This window comes from Alosa sapidissima, chromosome 3 (genome assembly GCF_018492685.1).
Source record: "Alosa sapidissima isolate fAloSap1 chromosome 3, fAloSap1.pri, whole genome shotgun sequence".
Taxonomy (NCBI): domain Eukaryota; kingdom Metazoa; phylum Chordata; class Actinopteri; order Clupeiformes; family Clupeidae; genus Alosa; species Alosa sapidissima.
The window spans coordinates 3,507,550-3,533,852 of record NC_055959.1 but is presented as its reverse complement, the minus strand read 5'-3'; the positions used below and the strand labels follow the sequence as shown (position 1 = coordinate 3,533,852).

At 48.1% G+C, this 26,303-nt stretch overlaps 2 protein-coding genes across 7 annotated transcripts in view; one reads left to right on the top strand and one right to left on the bottom strand.

Annotated features, from left to right (window-relative positions):
- Positions 1-254: 254 nt before the first annotated feature.
- On the top strand, positions 255-9,542 carry nr5a5 (nuclear receptor subfamily 5, group A, member 5). Its single transcript, XM_042085657.1, has 7 exons — positions 255-570; positions 1,583-1,698; positions 4,852-4,993; positions 5,726-6,498; positions 8,269-8,388; positions 8,697-8,844; positions 9,151-9,542. The coding sequence occupies exons 1-7, from the start codon at positions 471-473 to the stop codon at positions 9,396-9,398; spliced, it is 1,647 nt and encodes a 548-aa protein (XP_041941591.1). The 5' UTR covers positions 255-470; the 3' UTR covers positions 9,399-9,542.
- Positions 9,543-11,342: 1,800 nt separating this feature from the next.
- The window catches only part of camsap3 (calmodulin regulated spectrin-associated protein family, member 3), a 31,714-nt gene continuing 16,753 nt past the window's right edge, over positions 11,343-26,303 (bottom strand). Inside the window, exons 3-19 of one of the 6 annotated variants that reach the window (XR_006030694.1) lie at positions 23,379-23,528; positions 23,097-23,177; positions 22,723-22,755; positions 21,289-21,415; positions 20,725-20,864; positions 20,211-20,304; positions 20,073-20,115; positions 19,854-19,915; positions 19,456-19,528; positions 16,862-19,034; positions 16,614-16,738; positions 15,961-16,229; positions 15,735-15,828; positions 15,512-15,630; positions 15,059-15,177; positions 13,168-14,511; positions 11,343-12,922 (exon numbers count right to left, since the gene is read on the bottom strand). Coding sequence is in view for 5 of the 6 variants with exons in the window: in XM_042085651.1 (XP_041941585.1) it covers positions 14,209-14,511; positions 15,059-15,177; positions 15,512-15,630; positions 15,735-15,828; positions 15,961-16,229; positions 16,614-16,738; positions 16,862-19,034; positions 19,456-19,528; positions 19,854-19,915; positions 20,073-20,115; positions 20,211-20,304; positions 20,725-20,864; positions 21,289-21,415; positions 22,723-22,755; positions 23,097-23,177; positions 23,379-23,528 (4,005 nt within the window). In the remaining variant the exon portion in view is untranslated. Of the gene's footprint in view, positions 14,512-15,058; positions 15,178-15,511; positions 15,631-15,734; positions 15,829-15,960; positions 16,230-16,613; positions 16,739-16,861; positions 19,035-19,455; positions 19,529-19,853; positions 19,916-20,072; positions 20,116-20,210; positions 20,305-20,724; positions 20,865-21,288; positions 21,416-22,206; positions 22,505-22,722; positions 22,756-23,096; positions 23,178-23,378; positions 23,529-26,303 lie in introns of those variants that run through there. The other 5 variants (XM_042085651.1, XM_042085652.1, XM_042085655.1 and 2 more) reach the window with 5 other exon arrangements.

Genomic DNA, 26,303 nt, shown 5'->3' with positions numbered 1-26,303 from the left:
TTAAGGTAGAGGTTACAAACTTGGGAAACCAGCCCCAGTTCTATTGGAATATCCAATGACATGTGATGGGCCTGATAACTATTATGGTGACAAACATTTCACAACATGTTCACAACATTTTACATGTCCCTGTGACAGACGGTGTCAAAGCTGGCGATGAGCTGGTCTATCCAGTGCTTTTCCACAAAATATGTCAGATACCAGATTCCAATTGTGGGTTGTTGTGTTTTTTGTTTTTTTCGGATCAGAGGGGCAGGAAGGAGTGCCAGCCATGGGGCAGGTTTATTACCCCCACTACGGATCAAAGTCCGGGACGGGGGCCTCTGGCCAACACCGCTCTTTCTGTCGCTCGCTCGCTCTCTGTCCTCGTCCCATTCAAGTCTCCTCCATGGGCTGCTCTGGCTGTCATGGACATGTTGGCGTGATTAGCGGCTCGGTGGTTTGACCCCCAACCCCAGCCCAGATTCAACATGAACATCCCACACTACCATCCAGAGCAGGCCCAGTCTATGGGCCTTCATGCCTTGGATTACGCACCGGACCTCCGTACACTTGAGGGACCTTCAATGTGTGAGTACTGACTGGAAGACGATAGCTTTGGAGTGGTCACAATCTGATCTGGACAGGCCTGGTGGTTTGGGTTCTAATTGTCTCTCTTATCTAGTGAAGTGTGTTTGCTTTGCCCCACTTTAGGTGATTTTGTGTGAAGGTGCGTGGAAGTAATGGCTTAGTAGCGTTGAGTGAGTTCTGTCACTGCTTTTTATCTAAATGTGCAGTAAGTTCAAGACATCAAAACATCATACAGCAGGATAGAGCGCATTGTCCTATGCACTGTGGCTGTGTGCAGTATTCTACACAGTGGCACAGTTTTTGCACATATGATTTGTACAAACCATGGTTACGTGGGAGTTTTAAATATTAAATCACTTACAATTCTTTCATCAGTTATAAAGTGTATTTCCCACAATTAAACAGTCAGATTATACAATTGTTTAAAAGACCTAAGAGATTGGTTCATAAATTGTGTGTCATCAAGCATGTCTGTCAAGCTCAGACCATGGGAATTACATAAGGATTATTGTTCCGAGCACAGATAGTCAGTCTCTTTGATAAGAGACTGCTAATGCAATCCACTCATTTTCCAACCACATGACCCAGATAAATGACCCTGACCATAAGATTCGTGACTCATGTCGATTTTTACAACAATTACCGGTAGTCATCCTCCAGTATCGTTATGCCAACCACACTTCTTTTGTTTTACCTCTTACAAAACAAGACTCAGAAGTTAGAGGCCTTTGTGTTTTTGCCATCACCAAACTTGCTGGACTTTTATATTGGCCACTTTTTAGTATATGTAGTTTCAAAGAGAACCGATTATCATACCACACCAGACCATACCATTTATATCATCCCCGGAATTATTTTTACCAAACCTCCTTAAAAAGTTCCATTGGTCTTCAAAATATACAGAGCATGCTGACCACAACATCGACTCCTCTTTTCTCCCTCCAATATTTGTAAAACATTGATTAAGCAACCTGTTTTCATTAGTCTAACTCCTACCTGTCCTGGTCTACAGCCCAGGAGCCCAAGGTGGAGCCAGGCCAGCAGCCCAACCCTGAGGAAAGATGTCCAGTGTGTGGGGACCGCGTGTCGGGCTATCACTACGGTCTGCTCACCTGTGAGAGCTGCAAGGTGCTCCTACTCTCCAACACCACTACACCTCCTACTCTGCCTGTGTGTCCGCACCTACTACCACAAACTACACCCCCTACTCTACACCTCCTACTCTACACTACTACACCTCCTACTCTACACTACACCTCCTACTCTACTCTACACTACACCTCCTACTCTACTCTACACTACACCTCCTACTCTACACTACTACACCTCCTACTCTACACTACACCTCCTACTCTACTCTACACTACACCTCCTACTCTACACTACACCTCCTACTCTACTCTACACTACACCTCCTACTCTACTCTACACTACACCTCCTCTACACCTCCTCTACACCTCCTACTCTACACTACTACACCTCCTACTCTACACTACACCTCCTACTCTACTCTACACTACACCTCCTCTACACCTCCTACTCTACACTACTACACCTCCTACTCTACACTACACCTCCTACTCTACTCTACACTACACCTCCTCTACACCTCCTCTACACCTCCTACTCTACACTACTACACCTCCTACTCTACACTACACCTCCTACTCTACTCTACACTACACCTCCTCTACACCTCCTCTACACCTCACCTCCTACTCTACACTACTACACCTCCTACTCTACACTACACCTCCTACTCTACTCTACACTACACCTCCTCTACACCTCCTCTACACCTCCTACTCTACACTACTACACCTCCTACTCTACACTACACCTCCTACTCTACTCTACACTACACCTCCTCTACACCTCCTCTACACCTCCTACTCTACACTACTACACCTCCTACTCTACACTACACCTCCTACTCTACACTAGTATAAGAGTATAGTATACCTATAGTAGGTATACTACTACACCTCCTACTCTACACCTCCTACTCTACACTACTACACCTACTCTCCACTAATACTTCTATTCTACACAACTACACCTCCTACTTTACACTATTAGTACTACTCTACTATACACTACACCTCCTACTCTCCACTAAACATCTACTCTTCTACAGTACTACACTTCCTATTCTACACTACTATACCTCCTACTCTACTTTGGTCCCTATCTCAGCGATGTAAAACACATCGTCACTGGTGAATAGCTTAGGGGTTTGTCCAGTCCACATTGGGGGTGGTTTTGTTATCAAACATTATCAAACATCGGGCACCTGGTGCAAAAACGTGGTTCTTATGTTTCTTAATCAGTCATGGGTGTGTTTTGGGCGTAACATCCCTTAAACCAATGAAAATGACATCTGTCATTCCCTTAACAGCAAGCAGTGCGACTTCAAACAGTGCATCGGTATTTTGATAGTCAGAGGCGGATTTGAATGAATCTGCTTGCACTCGAGACCATTTGGAACAGGTATTCCACTGTCATGCTTTACTAAAACCTAGCAGAGTATAGCCTACATGCATCTACACTCGTCTATTATTTGAACTAACTTCACCGTGGTGTCACTGTCATAGTCAACGACAAAACAGTTATACACAGGGAATTACTTTCACTATTGACTGACAATGGGTTACTATAGAAAACAAAGCCTGAAAAAAGCATCACCAATAATGTTCAAATGACTGAATAAAAAACCTAAGGACATTTATCCTGCAGAGGAGTTACTGCATAAATGTTGTGACAGTGCAACTTCAGCCGTGCTTCATATGCAACTTTCGCTATAGACCAGGTTTTTCTTGGTCAGTGGCGTAATGCTTTTTAGATAATGTAAGATAGCGATTTTTAGGGCGTTTTCACACAAACCTCATTTGGTCAGGACCTTCAGACTTTTCAGTTTGGTCCGAACCAAAATTGTAGGTGAGAAAGGTGCCACAGATGGACCACAGTCCGGATCAAAAGACCAAAATTTGGTCCGAATTAAAGAGGTGGTCTCGGTCCGGATCAAACTGAACCATGGTTCGGTTTGTGTGCAGTATGAAAACACTTTTTGGATGGTTCGGACTTTTGGACCAATTACAGGAGGTTGAGGCAGCTAGCCACCAAATAATGGATAATAAATAGCCTAAAATGAGCCGCGAATGCACACGGGGAAAGGAGATCATATAGCCTAGCCTATTTAGTTAGAATTTGAATTAGAAGTCTGACAATTTGGTCTAAAAGTCAATTACAAAAAATGCATTAAAATACCGACATCTACAACATGTTTGGAGAGGATGAGAGAGAGGGGATACAAAGGACAGCAGAGCAATGCTATCTGAATTCTAAAGCTTGAAAAAATCTGCGGCAGCAGTATATTAAGGTACATGGAGCCATAAGAAAATAAGGTGCTAAAAATAAGGTAAGAAATCCCACTGAATTGACAACATGTCAACGTCAGACGCATGCCTGTAAACAAACCAATCAAAGGGAGATGCAGCGTCAGTAAGTGGTAATGACAGGATGCAGGGACGTCATGCAAAGTTCTTAAGTGCACTAGAAAAATTGCAATGTGAAACCATTAACTAACCGGATCAAATCTATTCAATGTAACTAATCACAAACGTTGGTTCGGACCTTGGTCCAGACTTTCAGGTGTGAAAATGCCCTTAGATAATGCGCCAGACCACACCTTATGTTAATTGCCACACCCCTGAGCGCATTGTTCAATAAAAGAGACAGGTATGGGGAAAATTCGAGTGTAAAATAGAAATATATTCCGTCATGATAAGAATAGCTATGCGCTGGGTTTTAGAAAAAAAAATAGGGCCCTTAATCTTTTCTTTGCCAGTTCTCTCTAAACTTGATAAATATACTAGGCCCACAATTACCACTACTACTACTGCTATTACTTGTGTTGAATGTTCAATCAAACTATTGAGTGAACATTATTTTGAAAGATGTGCTCTTTTAGTTAAAGTGGTTGTCCAATATCATTTTGGTCAACATCCTAGATTAATATCTTAGAATATTATTCTCGCTCAAAGATGTTTGTATTTTCTGAATAGAGGTACATTTATAGCATACATTTTCACGTTTATTCTTCTTCCAATAGTTACTGTACATACAAATAAAGCAGCACCATCTAATATTATTAGTAAGTAAATGCTGATATTCCCTTGTAGAAATGGACAGACGCTCATGACTTAAAATACATAAAAATACATAAAAGTTAAACATCCCTGAGACTTTACATGTTGCACTACGTCCTGCTGTTCCCTCAGGGCTTCTTCAAGCGTACGGTGCAGAACAACAAGCGCTACACATGTGCGGAGAGACAGAGCTGCCCCATGGATCCTGCCCAGAGGAAGAGATGCCCGTCCTGCCGCTTCCAGAAGTGCCTGGCTGTCGGCATGAAGAGAGAGGGTGAGCCAGGCGGGCATGGAGTCTTTTAATTACACAGCAGACACAGACATCCTTAAAGGAACACGCCACCATATTCATCGTCTCCCCGAGAGTTAGAGAAGTCAGCAAAAGCATTGTTGTCTCTGTGCATGCATTGCCAATGTATAGGTTAGGTCACATAGTCTGAATCTAATCAACAACAACAACACATTGCATTTAGGAGGAAAAAAAGATCGGTTTGGTACGTGTGGACTAGGCCTTATATAGCACTTCTCAAGGTACCCACTTCTCAAGGCTTTTAAGTGCCCCATGTGGAGTCCCTCTGCTTGTGTCTGTAAAAGTGATGAGATATAACGGTGTGCTGAGACTGGCTAAGGGGGCATGTCAGACAGGTCTCTGAAGTCTAGCATTACTCATTACACTCTCCCTTCACTTTCCCTCAGTTGACTTATCAGAGAGCTCATAAACTAGCGCAGCTGCAGGCTACAGTGACCCAGATAAGGAGCTTGACGCGTTATGGTCTGAAGTTGTTCAAATTCTCTCTCTGCGTACAATGCGAGGTCACTGAACTACTAGAAACCATAAAAAAGTAAAAATGAAAACATGCCAAGTATAGATTCATAGGTGTGTGTGTGTGTGTGTGTGTGAGTGAGAGAGAAAGAGAGAGAGAGAGAGAGAGATTGTACATGTTGTACAGGTTAAGGTTAACATATTGTTGCTTTTGTAATGTGTGTGTGCTGTCCCTCTTCACAGCTGTGCGGGCAGACCGAATGAGAGGAGGACGGAACAAGTTTGGCCCTTTGTACCGTCGGGACAGACAGCTGAAGCAACAGAGAGGCGTTTACAACCAGCACAACAGCGCCCCCTACAGGATTAAACTGGAATCACAACCAACTCAGCTGACACCACTGGCCCATGACTTTCACCGGCTGCCGGTGTCCAATCCCGCACACGCCGCACTACACCCGGACCCTTACCACCTCCCACAGCCACACACCCCCTGCATGGCTCAGTCCGAGTTCCCCATGCTGCTGGACTCTTCCAGGGAGAGAGTGCTGGCTCCCCCTGCCCACTCCTCTTACGGCAGCCTCTACCACCACCCCCAGTTTCATGGGTGTCCCCTGGAGAAGAGGCCCGTCTCATACAGCTGCAACCCAGCATGCATGTCGCCTCCCACACTTCTGCCCATCCTCACCCCTATGTCGGGCACGCCAGCGGGCACCCTGACACCAACCTCCACTCCGAGCTCCACGCCCACGCCCACGTCCACTCCCAGCACGCCCACGCCAGGCCCAGCCACTTCTCATCCTCTGCCCTCGGAGGGCTTCCTGGACGGGCTGCTGCAGGGTGAGCCGGATGAGGGCCAGCTGTGTGCGCGCGTGCTAGCCAGTCTGCAGAGGGAGCAGACCAGCCGTGGCAAACACGACCGCCTCAACACTTTCAGCATCATGTGCAAGATGGCCGACCAGACGCTGTTTGGACTTGTGGAGTGGGCCCGCAACAGTGACCTGTTCAAAGAGCTCAAGGTAATGGACAACAACATGAGTGCCCACAGTTCATTAAAGGTGCAGTAAGTAGATTTTGCAGTCCAAAACAAAGATGCTTCAAAGCATTCACCTATAATGTCATTTTGTATACATAGTATTTAAGAAGTTTTGAAATATTTAGATTCATTCGGTGGACTTATTGGACTTTATTGGGCTTTTTCTTTGGACCTAGAAAAAGAACATGATAGCATCTGATGATATTTTTTAAATTTTGGTCTACGGTCTAATATGTGTATTTAGCACAACAAAAAAGTTGCATATTACACCTACACCTCTGGTGAGTGCAGAGAATACATGTGTGTATTTGACACATATGCACAGTGCTGTCATCATCAGGCATCTGTGGCAGCTGATATTGATGAGGAGAGCTGACTGTTAGGGAAGGTACACCAAAGATTATACATAGACGGAGCAAGACATTAGAGTTAGGAATGGAATTTTGGGCACGTTTTCATGATCCTCAATTTTGGGCACATTTTCATGATCTTTCTGACCATTTCAGGTACATTTTTAGCATGTTTTGAGCATTCCAGTCTGGAGAAAATCCACAGGTGTGCGCCATAGGTGTGTGCCTGTTATGTTTTCTGCTGCTGTTGGCTGGTTGCTACGTATGCTCATCAATACTTCAAAGACAAGCCTCTTTATGCAGACAGGACTTGATCCCCATTTCAGGCCATAGACATGAACTATGATGAACTATCTTGCTCCGCCTATGTATAATCTTTATACATTTGTTAAATTTGTTTATCAGACTATGTTTCATGTCATGTCTGTGCAAACTTACACTACTATCAGTGGGGAGGGGAGGACTCTGGCTGTGTTGGAAAGTCGAGGGCAGGAGGAAACTGACAGTGTAGGCTGACGACTTCCATATGCTTGTGCTGTCCTTGGTTTTGATGACAACGGGCGCGTTCAAAAATCACACCGTATTATCCACATTCTCAATATGTACACTCATCAACACTAGGAACCATTTAACACCACTGGTATTGTTATAAACATTTAATAACCTCCCTCATCATCAAACATGCTCTGAATGCTTTATTTCAAAATCTGATACCGCATGGTGCAGTCTACCTTACCGTGATCACAGAATTCCTATAGTTTACCCACCTGTTATTTACCACTACACCCCTGGGCTTACGGTACCGAAAATAAACCAAACTGTGACTTCCATACAGAGGTACGTACTATATTGTGTTTTTTGTGCACCGTTACATAAGGGATAATGTATAGAACGCCGGTCATTACTGGGAAAATAAGTCCCGACAGGGCGAACCGCCCTGAAGGGACTTATTTTCACAGTAATGACTGGCGTTCTATACATTATCCCGCTTATTACACGGCTACTTGCCAAAACGAAATAATAAACTCCCCACGATATGACTTTAGCCTACATAACCTAGCCTATTTGTTACCGTTCATCGTGGCATTTGCTGAGAAACAAATAGTTCGCAACAACACACGCTGCTGAACTTGAATCAAACATTCTTTAGAACACAGCTAATCAACCGTCTGCTTTCACGTTTGAATGAAGTTCCAGTCCTTGCGTAGTGATATGAAAGACATTAATCAGAAGCACAAAACCCGTTGCCATTGACAGCGGTGATTAAATGCTTTGCCGGTGATTTATGTAGATTTAACATTGGCCCGAACGTTGGGAAGGCCCATTCATGTGAATGGAACTTTCTGGAGCACTCTGAAGAGCCGTGTAATAAACCCCTATAACTGGTGCCCTGGCTCCCACAGGTGGAGGATCAGATGGCACTGCTGCAGACCTGTTGGAGTGAGCTGCTGGTCCTGGATCACCTGTGCAGACAGGTGGCCTATGGGAAAGAGGGCTGCGTCTACCTGGTCACAGGACAACAGGTACAAACACTGACCCACTGGCTAATGCTCGTCAGAGGCCAGGCCACTGAGATATCCAATGAGAAGTTTGTGTGTGAACTCCAGTAGTGGTGGCAGATGATTTTTTCCAATCCAACATCTAACTACAACAGATGATCTGATCACATTTGATTTGTTTATCACAAAACATAGAATTATGTATAGTTAATTTCTATTAACATAGAAATAGTTGTCAACAACATTGGTGTGAACATTCACGACTATTTGAGTCTTTCTAAAATTATTCTCTCTCAAAATTCATCATCTATAACATTCTTCCCTGTCTTCAGATTGATGTCTCGACCGTGTTCACTCAGGCTGGTGTCCCTCTGAGCAGTCTGGTATCGCGGACTCAGGACCTCGTCTTCAAACTAAGATCCCTGCAGCTAGACAGGCAGGATTTTGTGTGTCTGAAGTACCTGGTTCTCTTCAACCCTGGTGAGCTCTTAGGGTTCATGCCTCTGGCACGTTTGGCAGGGGTCATGGCTTGTGATTGAAACACCAACCAAAACCTTTTAGTGTTTCTGAATGAATGTGTGCTAATTTGTGTGCGTGTGTGCATGTTTTTTTCTGAATGAGAGTCTGTATGCTCGTCTGCCTGTGTTTCATGCAGGTGTGTGTGTCTTTCTGTCAGTGTGTTTACTTGTATTTGCAATTTTGCATGCCTACCTGTTTATGCGTGTGCCAGCATGTGTGTGTTTATTTCTCCACATGCCTGTGTGTATCATGCGTCCCCCGTCCCAGACGTGAAGTCGGTGCAGGACCGGGAGCAGGTGGAACGCACCCAGGAGCGCGTCAACCGGGCCTTGATGGAGCACACGCTACGTGCTCATCCCAGCCACTCGGACAAGTTCGGCCAGCTGCTCCTGCGGCTGCCCGAGGTGCGCAGCATCAGCCTGCAAGTGGAGGAGTACCTGTACCAGCGCCACCTGCTGGGCGACCTGCCCTGCAACTCACTGCTCACCGAGATGCTCCACGCCAAGCACAATTAGAGCTACTCACCACTGGCGGCCCAAGAGATTGTCGTCCATCTGGGGCCGTATTCACAAAGCCTTTTATCTTACCACTAGGAGTACTCCTAAATCTCACTAAAAGATTTTAACTAGGAGTTTTCTCTTAAAAGTTATTCACAAAGCCTTTCAGACCTACTCTTAGTAAGGAAAAATGACAACCTCTAAACTAGGAGTGAGTCTTCGCAAAGTCCTTTTAGGCAAGTCCCTCCACTCAGCGGCCATTTGACAACGCTTTTTGGGCACTCGTCGGGAATCCATTTCGGCAGAAATGCGCGTACGCAAGGCTTCACGACACCAATCTTGCTCCAGCGGCGAGATCACAACACATGATTGGCACGATGTCTTCACAACACACCATATGATTGGCTCAATGTATTCACATGTCGACGTTTTGCCGAGAAAAGGGTGGGATATATGTAGACAACGGCCATATTGGCGTGACAAACTAGCCCCATGCATTTCTATGGAGTATTTTTTGAGTGCTGTGTCTCCACATTAGAAAGTCTCTGGCCTTCGTTGCTATGGATGACGTCATTACTCATGTACGAGCTTGACTGAAGTGGCCACCTTGATTGGCTGATGATTGTAACGGGGGAATGATTCCACCTCCCTTACGATGATGAGTGACAGGTTTCTTTTACTGTCTATGCAGGTGACAGGTCTGAGAATGCGTGCGCTACACAAGTAGTGTGAAGGACGGAAGATGATGAATAACTGAATAAAAAGGCCTAAATGAATAAAGAGTAGGCCTAAGGCAAAACAAATAGCCTAGTAGCCTAATGAAACAGGCCTACGGATTGATGCAGTATCTTTGCAACATTATTAAATTAATCTGTCACCATATGCCTACGTTTGCAAAGATAACATTTTAATATGATTCACAATGAAACGTTACATTTAATTTACATGTTAACAATGAGTAGTTTTGGTTGTTGTTAGTGGCGTTATTGCATCCCTTTTATAAATGCAAAATTGTTCCCCCGCGATTGGAAGCTCCTGTTGCCGCATAGGCTACGCATTTCAAAACATCGCAACGTGAAATGCCACAAAAAGCTGTTTGTGAATACGTCTTAGTGAGTTAGGAGTCCTCTCGACTTCTTTTAAGCCATCCAGACTTACGTGCTACTTTTAGGTCTAATTGCTTCGTCAATTACTTTTAGTGAAAAAAATTAGGAGTCCTAAAGTTAGGAGTGACACGCCTATTATTTTTAGGAGTTGCTCCTAAATTCGCCAGTTAGGAGGTACTTTTAGCCTTAAAATTATTTGTGAATACGGCCCCTGAAGAGTATTAACCTATACTGACAGAATGTAAAGAATGTAAATACACTGGCCCTCCTGTATCTTTCAGGGGTTGTTCCTACGAACCTGAGCCCAGGCGATATGGCGCCAATTCAGAGGTGAGAGTGCAGGGTTTAAACGATCTTGACAGTTTAAAACCAAGTTAACCAGAACCAGAACCAGCAGTGACCCATGGAGTCCTAGGAACAAGAGTTCTTGGGACCAACAGAGATGTACTGGACTGAACTCTGTATATACTGATGGTCTTCAAACTGTTGCCTTGAAGAGACAGACTGAGTCTCAGTGTCTGTCTCAATGCTACATCCTCAGCACTTCACAGATCCACATTTCGAAGGAATAAACACTGCCAAATTATGTACATCCTCTTCACTTGCCAAAGCATACATTCTTTTTGCAAGCATTTGTTGGAAAAGAATTGTGAATAAACTGTTGAAAGGAATGCATACTGTGACAACTAGTGCTCTTGTGTGTTCAATTCATAAATGTTAACAGGATAAGCACTATAATGCATGGGATGAATATTAAATTAAAACCGAAAAAAATTAAAATAAAATAAAAAAACCCAACTCAAATAACCCAAATGCAACACATGAAGATTGATGGGAACGACAGTGAAAAAATAAAGGTGATTAAAAAATTATTTATTCTTTTGATCCAGTCACCTGGGATAATTTTTGTAATCATGAACAATTTAAACAAAAAATAGATATCACTACAGACACTGACATGGCAACAACATAAGAGGCAGTGAAGACACTGACGGTGTCAGGAGATGATAAATGTGAAATGAACAAATAAATGAATGAATGTAAATCTCCACCTAAACCAGAACATAAATAATATCTGAAACTAAACATTAAAAAAACAGATTATGCTACTCCCTACCCAATAAATACAACCCAGGGTGACAAACTACAGGAAAATTGCACAGAATCCAGTTATAAATCACCTTCACACTCTGATGTGACAGAGCACACACACAAACACACACACACACACACACTCAGAGCAATCACTCCACACCATTCATCTGACTTTACAAACTCACCCATCCCAAACCATTAAATGGTGACATTTTGCACATAGTGTTTTAGAAAAATATTAACATCTCATCGTGTCGCTTCTATAAACAACAAAGTGGTTGGAGGCAGTGTTTGATTCTGTGTTTTTGTTTTGTTTTGTTTTTTTCATTCCTGACACACAGGACATAATTGTGTCTGAATCAGCTCTACTCTCGTGAGGTGAGGGTTGACTGTCAGGCAAACACTGACAGATCAGGTCAGCTATAGCGTAATATACCATGGGAAGCAATCTTCTACACACTGCCCGAGAGTATGGCAACAACCCGGAGGACAAACAGAGCAGCCTAGTGTTAGACAAACAACAATGGCGCAAACTTGGTCAAGTGAAGGCTCCAGATAGGAGCCAGTCTAACAATCCTGTGCCTACTTATGTATGGATGTTTCTCCATGTTAATGTACCTTTGAGAAAAGTGTATGTGACTGAGAGCAGATTTGATTTCCAAAATGGAGGACACGTCTTGTTCGCTCAGCACAGGGTTTATTTCACCCTACATAGAGGGAAGATCATCAAGTTTTTTTTTTTATTTTGGACTCGACAGCAACTCATTCGTTCCTTCACTTGGTTTCTCTCTTTCTCTATCGCTCGGTCTCCTTCTCTTTCTCACTCTCTCTCTCTCTCTCCCTCTTGCACACACTCACTCCTTTTCCTCAAACACTCACTCACCCACACCCATGCACACCCACACACTCACACATCCTTTTGAACTAAAACAGCAGGCTAGCTTGATAGCTTTACAAAGTCTCCTCACTTTATACAAATCATTGTCAAAATCAAAAACAATCATCAATAAACAGGATTCAGATGAGTAAATATGAAATCGTTGTCGATCTGCTTCTGATTTTGTTGTTGTTTTGTCTTAAGTCCACCGACGTCACTTTGTCAAGTCAATGCCAGAGTACAAAGCTTGGTCTAATTTTCCAGTAGTGTTGACTATGATTAGGACAGAGATCCTGGGGTAGTTTCTCTCTTCTGATGAAAAACGAACTCTGAAGATCACGGAGGGCGTGTAAATACATGAAGATGATTCCGAACCTGACTTTTTAGTCGGCAGATATGCTCTCCTCAGGCCCAGCAAGGCTTGGATGATTGACATGTGTCACACCAACATGTCAAAAGTGCAGCTTGTATAAAGAGGGAAAGATAAAAAGAGAGAAAAACATCACACACAAACACACACACACACACACACACACACACACACACACACACACGTGCGCACACACACACACACAGATGTCTTCATTGTACACAATGTCGGATCTGCACGGAGGACTGGGTGACTGCAGCAAGAGAAGGGGGGGGGGGGGGTTTGTCTGGGTCCTTCATGTTATCCTGATATGTAGGCATGGCAGCATGGCTAAAGTACCTGGAAATCGCCCCCGATGGAAGAGCCGTCTGTGGTATCCCCCCACATCCTGACTGGCCAGTGAGGAGTCAACATCGCAGAAGAAGCCCGTTGATTAGCGTTAGTGTGAGGGTGGGAGGCTGGGAAGCCCCACAGTACATTCAGTAGAGAGCAGTGCCATGGGTCATTTCAATGTGGTGGAGATGGTGGTGGATACCAGCACTCTTTCTTCCCAGCTGATTTCTTCCACAGGCTTAAAATGGGGGAACAAGAAGCAGCAAGAGAGACAAAGACACAGAGAGGGAAACAGTAAAACAGCATCAGTGGGAAAAGAGAGAAGAGGAAGAGTTAAGAGATGAAGTGACAGATGAGAGGTCTCCCCAGCTTGTCCGGATCGTGGCAGTGGACCGCAGCCTGGTGCCACTCAAAGCGTCCTGTGCTGAGGGAGGGTGTGGAGATTAAGACAGGAGGAGACATGGCAACTAGGGCCTGTCAAAGCCCTTACACTAAGTCAAGAGAGACATGTCCAGCCCAGTCCATCCCAGGATGCATTTGGACATGGTTACTTCTTTTTTTCATTCAACAATTTGACATCTTGACATTTGTTTTGTCGTCTGCACAATCATTTCATCGCCTTCATTTTTGGATGTTCCTACATGGGTGTGGCCCCATGTGTGCGAGGCCTGCATTTCTGCCCCTCAGTGAGCCTGGCCTGCAATGCCCTGAGCACAGCAGCAGGGGGTGCTGTAGCCCATGTACAAAAAGGCCAGGGATGACACAGTTTTTTCTTCGAGTTGTCTAGGACTTCAGGTGACCACCGCCCTCTTCCCACCCCTTCACCAGCACGAGCACACCCTCCTCTTCCTCACAGAGAGAGAGAGAGAGAGAGAGAGAGAGAGAGAGAGAGAGAGAGAGAGAGAGAGAGAGAGAGAGAGAGAGGAAGGAGAGATCCACCTTTTGGAGAATGTCAGGAGCAGAGGATGGGGAGTTGGGGGGGGTTGGGGTTTTGGGGTGGTGCTAGGGGGGCTGAATAGAGGGGAGCCCAGGTGGCGAGGGACATCTTTACTTGGGGGTGCTGGGCTTCTTGGGGGTTCCTGGGCGCTTGCTCTGCCACAGATGGCCGGGGATGGTGAAGGCGTCCACGCTCATGGACATGGTCTTGGACGGGATGGCGGTGAACTGCTTGCGGTCGGAGCTGTACTTGAAAATGGATTCCACCATGGCGGGGCTGACCACGCGCGGGCCGATGCCCGTCAGCCGCACCATCTCTTCCGTCTCCGGGTTCATGGTGTAGACCGCCCGGAACTGGCAGCTGTTGTCCCGGAACAGAATCAGGAAGTGGTTGGCGCTGCACTTCTCCATTTCCTGTGAGGAGGAGGGACAGGGTAGGTATGTGAGGAGGTTACAAACAAAGATGGATATATATATTTAGTTTTTTACCGTAAATCTACAGATAGACACAGGTGTGCATAAGGAGAAAAAAACACTTGAAAAGAATGTGTTGCACAAGTATCAAAGTATAAATGGCCTTAAGAATGAATGAAATTAACTAAAATAAAGTATAAAAAAATAATACAATAAAAACAGAGATGGACCAAGTGAAAAAACAGGCCATTGTAGATGTGTTTGTTTGGGAGAAAAGGGAGAGTGAAGAAGTGGAGAAAAGAAACTGGTTGAGCCAAGATGGACGACGTGGGACATGGACAGAATTAAGATTTTAATGGTGGGATCCTATGCACTCTCTCTGGACAGATGAATTAGGAGGGGTCATATTTTCTTTTTAAATGCACAAGAGAGTGGCAGGGAAAGGTGAAAGGTTGGCTATAAGGGCTAGGGGAAGGACAATACCAGGGAACGTGTGTTTGAGTGTAAAGACCAAATCAAAGAGGTCACAGACTGGCCGGTTTCTCACCTCCACTATCTTGTTTTTCTGAGGTTCGTTGACCTTGCCTGCTAGGCAACAGCGGGAGATGGCGTTGTGGATGATGAACTTGTTGGACTTGAAACTGGGCTCCTTGTACAGTTTGGGGCCTGGCATGCAACATAAAGTTTATTGATTTACAATAAAGGCTAGTTTCACTTTTATCAATCCATCTGTAAATAAAGCTTTTTTTATGACATTTTGACAGTGAGCATCTATTTCCTAAAGACTGATTAAGTGTGTGTGTGAGACTTTCATTTCACAAATTAGAGATATACTATATACAGTATATCTCTAATTTCAATGACACACATTTATCATGGTTCGTACGTCAGCTTTTAACTTCTGTTCAACTATCGGACGACAGTTCCTTTAAAAAAAAAAAAAAAAGACATGAATAAGCACTGCAAAGGAGAAATAAGCACTGTGCAAAGGAGAAAGCACCTGTATACTCTGGAATGGAGGCAGGGGATGAAATGGTGGAGGCGTTCTCCCAGTCCCGATCTCCGTTATGGGTCGACAGTCGACCCGGTGACATCAGCCTTGACGGCGAGTGGGAACGACTGAGGAAAAGAAAAAGAAGAAAGCCGAAAGATGGGTTTAACAAGGGTTGACAAATGTAGCTATCCGATATTCGCTCAACTGCGCTGGATGCTGTTACACCCACCTGGGAGACTTCCTGATTGTCAGAGTCCCACTGTCATTAGCCATAGAGGACAGGTTCATAGTGGAATGAGAGTAGACTTTGTTCAACCTGGAGCCTACAGGTAGAAGAAAAGAGGTATAATACATTTAACATGATTACTGAAAACATAACTCTACAGAAACTGTGGCAGAACAGGACAGATAGCATAGCATAGAATAGCCTAGCCTAGCCTAGCATAGCAACGTACCCAGAAGGCCTTTGGCAGGGCTGCGGGAGAGGGCCGAGTCGTCGTGGAACACGGTCTTGGGCCGCTGCTTCTTGACGCCGCGCACGGTGGTGGGCTTCTGCCGCAGCACCTTGCCCAGGTCCTCCATGATCTTCAGCTGATGCCGCCGCTCGTACTCCTCCCTCGTGAAGACGTCGCGCCGCTGCCGCGTGCGCTCGGCCGAGGGGCTGCGTGGAGGAGGAGGGGTGCTTGGCGTCTGCGGTCGGAGCTCGTCTCCTGATGCCGACCGGCTAGAAGATGACAACAAAAATTAGCTGTGATGAGAAAGCGTAGCTATCTGGGGCTCACTAAGAGCAACATATGGTGACAGTCTGACACCCTGCTGTGTAGCTAATGATCAGACTACAAAAGTTCTCTGCAAAGGTTTTATAGATACATCCTGTGTTAGCAGATGCACAACTTTTGAGAGCCTTGAATAAAACTTCTAAAGACAACACTACAATAGAGACCTCAAAGGGGAAAGTATCCATAAAAACAGATTTCATCAATGCCATTAACATCATATCCTCTAGCTGAGCATCAGAGTAGACTGTACAAATATTATGATAGTTTCTAAAGTCCTGCAGTGTGTGTGTGTGTGTGTGTGTGTGTGTGTGTGTGTGTGTCTGCCTCACCTGGCCTCCCTCTCTCTCTCCTGCTCCAGTCTGCGTTTCTTTATCTCCTCGGCTCTCTTCTGCTGTTTCTCCAACAGTGCGGCGCGCCGCTGGGCCATCTCATCCTCCGGCCGGGCCTCGTCCTGCTGCGGGGGAACAATACACACGGTTACACATAACCGCATTACAACATAGACAAACACACACAGGCACAAAGACACACAAACACACACTAAACAAACACTAAAAACTGCTTTCAGTCCACTGACCTTGAAGAAGAAGCCGACCCCGGGCTTGACCTCGGGCTCGGTCTGGTCGCTCATGGAGTCGGAGAAGGGGTCATTGGCCTGGTCAGCCTCGTCCTCTGGCCCCTCCAGTGCCGACAGTGAGATCTCGATCAGGCTGCTGCGCTTGCCATTGAAGGCGGCAGCGGGCACGTCGCTCTCGAACGAACACTCGGATGGTGCGCCAGAGCTGCTGCCTCCCGTCAGCGGCGCGTGATCCCTCCGTCCGGCGGCACCCGGCGTGGAGGCACCGTCCAGCTCCAGGCTGAAGACACCGCCGTGGTCCCCCACTGCCGAGCCGACGTCCGAGGCCGCATCGTCGTCGTCCAGGGCATAGGGCGTGCGTATGTGAAGCACGGAGGGAGTAGGTGTGGGTCCACGGGAAGGGGTGGACGTGGCGTCAGCGGGCGGGAGCGCGGCAGAGGCCGGCTGACCGATGTTGAAAGACAAGGAGCTCTGGTCACGGCACTGCCACGGCGAGACGCGGCGCAGGTGCGGGATGTTGTCCACGCTCTGGGGAGCCACGATGACGCGGGTGGAGACCGGGACCTTGAGGTCAGCCGGCCGCGACGTGTGGTGGTGCTGCTGTTGGTGGTGCTTGGGGCTCTTGGGCGGCGCAGACTGTGCCCGGCGGTGGGCTGCTGGGGACTTGGGCGGGGTGGCGTGGAGGGTCAGCCTCCGCGACGGTGAGGGGGAGGACGAGGCCGAGGGGAGCTCGCGGGTGGCCTCGCGAGACACGCGCGGTGGCGTGGGCTGGCCGGGGGAGGACCTGGGACTCGGGGGGATGACCCAGGCCTGGGCGCCGCCAGCGGGCGTCTGCTTCTTGTGCATCAGCTGGTTCTGCTGCTGCGCCAGCCGCTGCATGTCGCTCTGCAGCGAGGTGAGCGCCGCGTTCAGCTTGGTCACGGCGTTGTTGTAGTCGCCGAGTGGCGCCGCGCCCTTCTCCCCGGCCTCCCTCTCCTTAGCGGCCGGCGGCGCTTTTGCATTACCGTCCTGCTCCACCAGGGGCCGCTGTGGGGGCTCAGCGCAGGACGACAGGCGGCTCAGGTCCTCCTCTGTGGAGGATGCGCTGACCTCCCCCTTGGTGCCGTCCTCCCCCTCTCCCTCCCGGTCCTTCTTCAGCTGCAGGAAGGCGCTCTTGCCCAGCTGCTGACGGTGCTTGGCGAAGATGGCCTCGATGCGCTTCTTCTGTGCCTCGATGGCCTTGCGCTTCTCCTCCAGACGGGCGCCCAGCTCCGACATCTCGGTGGTCAGCGCCGGGTTCTTCACGGGGCTCTCCTCCGTCTTCTTGGCCGCCCACGTGGTCATGTTAGAGGTGGACGTGGGCGTCGGGGTCGGGGTGGCGGCAGCGGAGCGGTCAGCGTCAGGCTCCTGAGGTGTGGGGGTCAGCAGCTTCTTCTTCCTTTCGGCGAAGCTGGTCATGCGGACGCCGCTGTCGGGCGTCTGGTCACCCCCACTGCCGCTGCTTCCGGGCCGGGGCTTGGAGAGCGGCGTGGCCGGCGTTGAGTGGGCAGTCCTGGGCAGGTCCTCCGAGGCGTCCGAGTCCACGCTGCCGTCGCGCAGCACCGAGTCATCGTCGCGCGAGCCCTCCGACGTGTGGCGGGTACGAGACGAAGACGCCGCGGCGGCGGTCTGCGTGGGCTCTCTCGGGGGCCGGTGGAGCACGCCCGAGCGCGAGGGGGCAGAGCAGCTCAGTGCAGCAGGGCTCCCGTTGTGGCGCACGTTGGCCGGCTCGTCCGGCGAGTGCAGGTAGAAGCCGTCGGGCGCGCCATCTGGGTGCAGCCGCGGCTCCATCTTGCCCTGGTTGTGGATGATCTGCAGCGCTTCCTCGATGGTGGGCAGCTCGCCCGCCTCGGCTTCCCCCTCCGCGTCCAGCTCATCCAGCCCGTTCTCCTCGGCCAGCAGGGGCACGGCGGGTGTGGGCGAGGCCCAGGAGGCCCGGTGCGAGCCGTTGGCGCCGGGCGACTTGCCCAGCATGTGACATGTGAGGTCCTCGGGCGGGGTGTAGGGCGCCCGCGTCAGGCCCTGATTGGTCGGGTTCAGGTTGTCGGAGCTGACCGAGCGGGTGATGGCGCTGCCCACCGACTTGCCCATGACGACGTCCACGTCGCTGTCCAGACCGAAGGGGATGCTGAAGGACACAGCGGACAGGGGACGGCTGGAGAGGACAAGAAAAAGAGGGGGAGGGAAAGAGAGAACAAGAGAGAGAGGACAAGAAAGAGAGAGGGGGAGAGAAAGAGAGAACAAGAAAGAAAGGGTGAGAGAGGGGGGAGGGAAAGAGGACAAGAAAAAGAGGGAGAGGGGAAAAGAGAGGACAAGAAAGAGGAGAACAAGAAAGAGAAGAGGAAGGAGAGAGAAAACAAAAAAAAGAGGTGGAGGGAAAGAGATAAGAGGAGGCAGGGAGGCACAGAGAAAAGAGACAGGAAAAGAGAAAGTTCCATTTATTAATGAATTAAACTTTACAATTCAGAATGAAGGAACAAATGCTAATAATTAATGAAATTCAGTGAAGCATCGTAAACACACAGTGGCTCTTGTACAAAGTGACCATTATGATGAGAGCCAGAGGCTGTTCTTACCTGATTGGTTTCTTTGTCCACGATCTTCCAACAGCTTCTACATGAGACATTGAGGTAGACTGAGTAAGAGAGCCTGATGAGGACACACACACACACACACACACAAAGACAGATGCACACAGCCACGCACCAACAGACATACAGACACACACACAGACAGACAGAGACACACACAGAAATGTAAATACACCAAAAGGATTCAACAAACAACACGATGTGTCAAAGCAAGCAAACCAAAAAAAAAAAAATCAAATGACAACAAATGATTCACAGATCCCTAAACTGGGTAATAGAGCCACACACAACTGGCTCAAGTCTACACCAACACAATAGACAGACACAGACAGGGAGGGGGCAGGGAGTCTGCTGATGGGGTGGCGGCATGACGTTTGGCTCACCTGGCACCGGTGACACGGGGGAGGAGATGGGCAGAAAGGGCTTCTTGAACAGGGAGGGAGAGCTGCAACAGAGGACAAGTAGAGATGACATCAACTGAAACAGCCTGCCACCACAACCATATCCAACAGGCAAATATGGAAATGTATCTACAGACACGTAATAATCCCAGTCAGGATTCTTTCAGAGAAACAAGTGTTTCCGATTAGACTGATGCGTACCTGTTCCCACTGGATGTCCCACCATCAGTTTTCCCTGGACCATCTGCGAAACACGAGTCTTTAATAATAAGGATTTACTGCCTGCCATGACATCATACAATTATGGCACATATCAAATGTCTTGGCCTACACACTTACCGGCCGACTCCATTGCCTGCAGGGGCTGAACAAACTCTGGTTTCTGGATCTCAAACCACCATAAGAGCTCTGCCAGAAAGCTCGAGATGTTCACCTGCAAAGCAGAGGCAACAATACACATGCACTGGTGTTCCACAGTAGCAAAGATGGCACAGTGATGTGTGACATTTCTGATGGCACAGAGGAGGACATGCCAACCAGATCACAAAGAAATCCAGGCAAGAAATACTTATTAAATACTTAATAAATAGATTGTAGAAATATCATATAAAAACAAATAACAACAGCAGCCATTTTGAACTTGCCTATTATTGATGGCATTCAACACACAACAATGTAAACACATTTTGAAAAAATAAGCCTGCAGGTCTGTTGTATGTATGTATGAGTGTGTGTGTGTGTGTGTGTGTGTGTGTGTGTGTGTGTGTGTGTGTGTGTGTGTGTGTGTGTGTGAATGAATACGCGTGTGTATGTGTGTTTGTGTGTGTATGTGCGTGTGCGTGTATGTACGTACCTGTAGCTGGGTTGGGGCATAGAGCAGGTCCTCCAGCCCCAGGTGGCAGCAGCTGCGCAGACAGCGCTCACAGAACTCACGGATCAGCTGCAGGTTGTAGAGGCTGTCAGCCACCGACATGGACTCCTTCAGACACACCTCTGAAAGCAGGTCACACACACAGAAAGACAGACAGGGAAAGAGAAAGAGAGAGAGCATAGGAAGAGAGAGAGAGAGAGAGAGAGAGAGAGAGGAGAGAGAGAGAGAGAGAGAGAGAGAGAGAGAGAGAGAGAGAGAGAGAGAGAGAGAGAGAGGAGAGAGAGGAGAGAGAGAGAGAGAGAGAGAGAGAGAGAGTGAGAGGGTGAGTATGTCGAGGAATGCAAGTGCTTTCCCAGTGGTCGGGTCAGCATTAATAATAGAGAAGGCAGTTAGACAGTGTAGGATCAGAGCAGCAATGGGGGGAGGGGCAGGTAGATAAGGGTGGGTACGGCAGCAGGGGCAGGGGCAGAGGAGAGGGTGGGGTAGATGTGATGGGGGTTGGGGGTCTGGCTGGCAGGCTGGCTGGGGGGAGATAAGAGCCTTTACCCTCCAGAGGCAGGTCCGGGCAGTAGTAGTGGATAACCGCGCCGATGGCACAGCCGCTGCTCAAGTCCTTCACCTCGTTCACCAGCGGGAAGCAGGGCTTCTTCTGTCTATCCTTCCTGTACCGCGTCTGGAGAAGGGAGGGATGGGGGGTTAGTGCACGTGTTACAATCCGCAGATCAGACCCTAACAAAAGGATCAAGCCCATCCCGACCCCCACCCCGCACACCCCCATTCAGGCAAATGAATTTCTACTTAATCCATCAATGAGGTAAAAAACAAGCCAGACAGAATGTTTGGAGCCAAGACTGGTTGAACTGGTATTGCAGGCGGCACGTGACCAAAAAAACAAATATTTACATGTGATGCACATGCAAACAACGCGGGTCGAGTGGCTAGTGAGGCAGAACCCTTTAGAGGGCGAGGAAGGAATGAAAGACTTCATGAACAAGGCAGTCACACAGAGACGCACAGGCGACAATACTTTCTGAGAAAGTAGTGTAGGTAATGGGAGAGAGAGAGTGTGTGTGTGATAGGGTGGAGGCAGTAACAGCAAGAGTATTGTGGGTAGGGAAACTAGGACAGCCAGGTCCCAGGAGAGCGCAGGGCGAGACTTCAGACAGGTCAGAGCGCTGAACAGAGGCAGTTGTGTGAACGCCCCTCACCTGATACACACGCACAACACTCACACACTCACACTCACACATCATGACAATCCACTTAAAAGGTGAGGACTTCTGATGTTGCTGGCTTTCTGAGATCCCTGCCTTTGTCCTCATAAAATGATAGCAGTGGATCAACGCGCTTGGCTAAACCATCTGTGAGTACGCTGAACTGAACAGATCCAGTCCAAAACCCAAACTAAAGAAAATGTCTGTTGCTTTGTTTGTTGCTGGCAAATAAACCAACTCCATTTTTCACCTGTCTCACTGGGATAGTCTCCGTTTCCCGAATCAGTCCAACATTCCACGGTGTTCCACAGAAAAAAAACAAAAATAGGAGTTGGAGTGAAAAGGTGGGGGTGAGGAAGAACAACCCTGGGGTTTGGTTCAAGCCAAGCTGTGCGCTTAGAATTGTAACGCTTCACATACTCACTCATGTCCACAGCTCTTCCTCTGAGCCGACCACTCAGCCGCCCCCACTGGACCGTATAAGATTTCTGACCTGACAGAGGGGGGGCTCTCCCCCTCAGGCAGAGGAACCCACCCAACGCAGGCTCATGCCAGAGCTTCAGCAGAGTAGGGGGTGGATGAGTGTGGGGGGGAGGCACACAGCTCTAAGCAATCCCAGCAAGCCACAGCAGCAGTGGCACTCAGCACCAGCAGGGGGCGATAGAGGACAAGAGGGGGCCTTAGAATGGGACAGGAAATGGAGGAGGAGGAATTATGAGGGAGAAAAGGAGGACGAGAGGGCGGAAAGCACGAGAGAGACACTTACAGGAACAAGTTTCCAGTACCAGCGGGTGGGACACTGTTAGAGAGGAGCGAAGGAGAGAGGCAAAAGAGAGGAAAGAGAGGGAGAAGAGAGGAAGTAGGGAAGAGACAGGAAGTGGGGAAGAGACAGGGAGAGAGGAGGGGACAGACATTAAAGGCCATGGTGGCGGAGAAAAGATTGCGGAGGGAATGTAAGAGGAAAAGAGAGATACTGACTTGCAGGAATAGCGCGTGTGTGTGTGTACGCACGCATATAGGCAAGCAGCTGATTGGCACTAATGGATATCTTAGCTTGCACATTTAAGAATTGTATTATTTTATGAATACTGTTAATTAAAAGTATATATATATATCTCAAATGTGTGTGTGTGTGCTTACAGAGGGCTGGACGGGCTGTGGGTCTGAGCTGGTGTCTGAACTCAGCACTCCCTCTGTGTGTTCCTTCAGCTTCTGATTCAACTGGAAGCAAGCAAGACACACACACACACACACACACACACACACAGCACGTAAACACATGTGGAAAAATGAGCCTGCAGGTCTATTGTAATAAAGCATTGATCCCCCTCCTCTGCTTTGACAAACACTAGCCCTACCCTAGCCCTAATGAAATCTACACACACACACGAGCAGTGTGCCGCTCCCAGCTGCTGGACCTACCCTGTTGACCCACTGGAGTAGGGGCTCCTCCCAGCCGCTGCTTCCTCCTCCTCCTGCCTCCAGCAGCTCCGCTCCTCTCGTCTGTGCAGTGCTCACCGTCTCCATGGCACCCACCGCCATCAGCGCGTCCATCAGTGCCAAGTGGGCACTCTGCAGCAGACACAAGGGGAGGGAGAAGGAAGAGGGTGACACACAAACACACACACACACACAGGAGAGTAGACGCAGTTAGAACAAAGTCGACCCGACCCAGTCACCATCGCTACAGACATCAGGGCCCAGCGGGCTAGTCAGCTTAATGGAACAGTGGGCACATCGGAACCGGTGCCGACGTCTGGAGCTGGCCAGGTGGCACAGCGGGCCCAGGCTGGAACACGCCGAGCCGGAACGTTGGCACGGCAACGGCAGGCGTGCGGTACACCCACCACCCACATAACGCATCAGAGGTCTCCAGGGACTGACTCTCATTTAGAGGAAAATAAATGTGGGTGTGTGACTGTGTGTGTGGGAGAAAAAGAAACAGAGAGAGGGAGGGAGTGTGGGAGACAGACTGACTGGGTGACACCAAATAGACTGTAAAATCTACAGGAACAGGAGAAAGAGAAAGAGATGTGACCACTGTCCAACCTGTAACAGACTGACACACAGGCCCCTCTGGCTGTGGGCTGAACATACAGCTACTCTTAGTGAACCCACAACCTGCTGGGTCAGTCAGTGTGCTGCCAGCTGCCATTGATACTCATTAGTTTCCATCACTCCCATCATTTCACCCCTCCTCTCTGCCTCACTCTCTCATTACTTTGATCTCTCTCTCTCTCTCTCTCTCTCTCTCTCTCTCTCTCTCTCTCTCTCTCTCTCTCTCTCTCTCTCTCTCTCAGCAGCATGACTCATGTGTGATACACTGCAGGGCTCAGTGCTGCTGCTGCACTGTGCTGCATGCACCTCACCTGGGAGCAACAAGCTCTGCAGCACTCACTTTTCCTGGAACACCCGCTAGTCGATACTGCCGATTTGGGTTTATCTGGGTGTGTGTGAATGTGTGTGTGTATATGTGTGTATGTGTGTGAGTGTGTGTGTGTGTTTGTGTCTATCATTATTCTCAAATCCCTCACGTCACTCAGCCAAGTCACTTTACAGCACATCCGGTGTGTGAGTGTGTGATTGGCCATTAGATTAGTAGAATTACCTACGTACACACACACACACACACACACACCTTTGAGTGAGTACAGTACACCATATTCTCAAATTCCTCACTTGCTTTGTGACCATTTTGCCAAGTGACTTATAGCACATCAATATCCTTCATATACGCCCCCCCCCCCTCCCAATAACCCTTCCACCGGGGAGGGAAAAAGCAGGCAGAGTGTGTATGCGTTTGGGAGTCTACAAGTAGGAGAAATGGGATATGGCCAGTACTCATCACTAGTGTACATGTCTCTCCCACCCTCTTACCCATCCATCCACCCATCCATTCATCCATCCATCCATCCATCTACCCATCCACAACAGAGTCATCTGACAGCAGTTCCCACATATGAAGCCCCCGCCCGAGTCTCCGTCCCTCCTCCATCCACACACAAACAAGAGCTTGAGCACAAACTCTACAAGCAGCCTACACATCTCCAAAGAGGCCCATTAACTTCCACGGTCTTACGGAGTTAGCCCATTACACAGACTCCATCTGAGGCCACCGAGCCCATTAAACCTGCCCAAGCAACACAACCAGCTCGGGCTCGAGCCTCAGAGCGCCTCATCACAGCTAAGAGGGTTAGGTCATTAGCCTCTGTGTCCAGCCTAATAGGCCTGGTATATTAGTCCTGCGCGTGACGAGAATTGCGTCATCAACGCCGCAGGCGGGGGGTGTCGTGTGCCTCCCAACAATTGAAACCGCAAGTCAATAGCGCCGTTCTCCGACGCGTGCAAATGTGCACTGATGAGCATACCACTTCCTGTGTCCCTGTGGACACCAGGGACTGAAAGAGCCTTAAATATCAGGAGTAGAAGTAACAGAACAGGCCTTGATGACAGAACATGGAACTTCTCAGAAAACATGGAAATTCTCAAACAAATATGGCTTTTATTAAAAACCTGATTAAAACAACATTCCGTACTAATCAAATGGGGTGATGTAACATTCTTAATTTCAGGCTATTGCAAAACCTTTATAGTATCGTCATGCAATACTAATTAAGTTGGCGTTTATCTACCCACTGGCCTGCACTTCAGCAGACCAAGTGTGTGCGCAACCCGTTTCTTTTAGGTGCAGTGTTCTCAGTGATGTGTTCTGAGTTGGTGCCGAGGAGCCTGCCTGAATGTGCGACAGCTGAATGGTCATGGAAAAAGAGAGTGAGAGAGAGAGACAGAGAGTGAGAGTGAGAGTGAGAGTGAGAGAAAGTGAGTGAGAGAGTGGGATCCTCCCATAGACGATGTCCAGGCTGGAGTTTATGGCTGAGTGCTGTCAGGGCTGTCAGGAGCTCCCAAGGACACCCGGCATGCCAGACTTCCTCTTAGCGTCTACAGGGACGGACAGCAGGGGAGCCAAGCCAGGCCCGGAGACAGACAAGGGAGGCCAAACATACCAACACACACACACAGACATATACAGACACAAACACGCTAACACACACACAAATACCTTCACAAACACACTAACATACCAACACACACAGAGATATACAGACACAAACACGCACATAGACAAACACTAACACACACATAGACATGTACAAACACAAAGCACACACACCAGCATACTTAGACATATACAGACAGACTATATACAGACACAAACACACACATAGATACACAAACACTATAACACACAGACATGTACAAACGCAAGGACACCAACATAGACACAAACACACACATAGAGATACACAAACTCTAATAGCCAACAGCCAAGACATAATAAAACTTAGC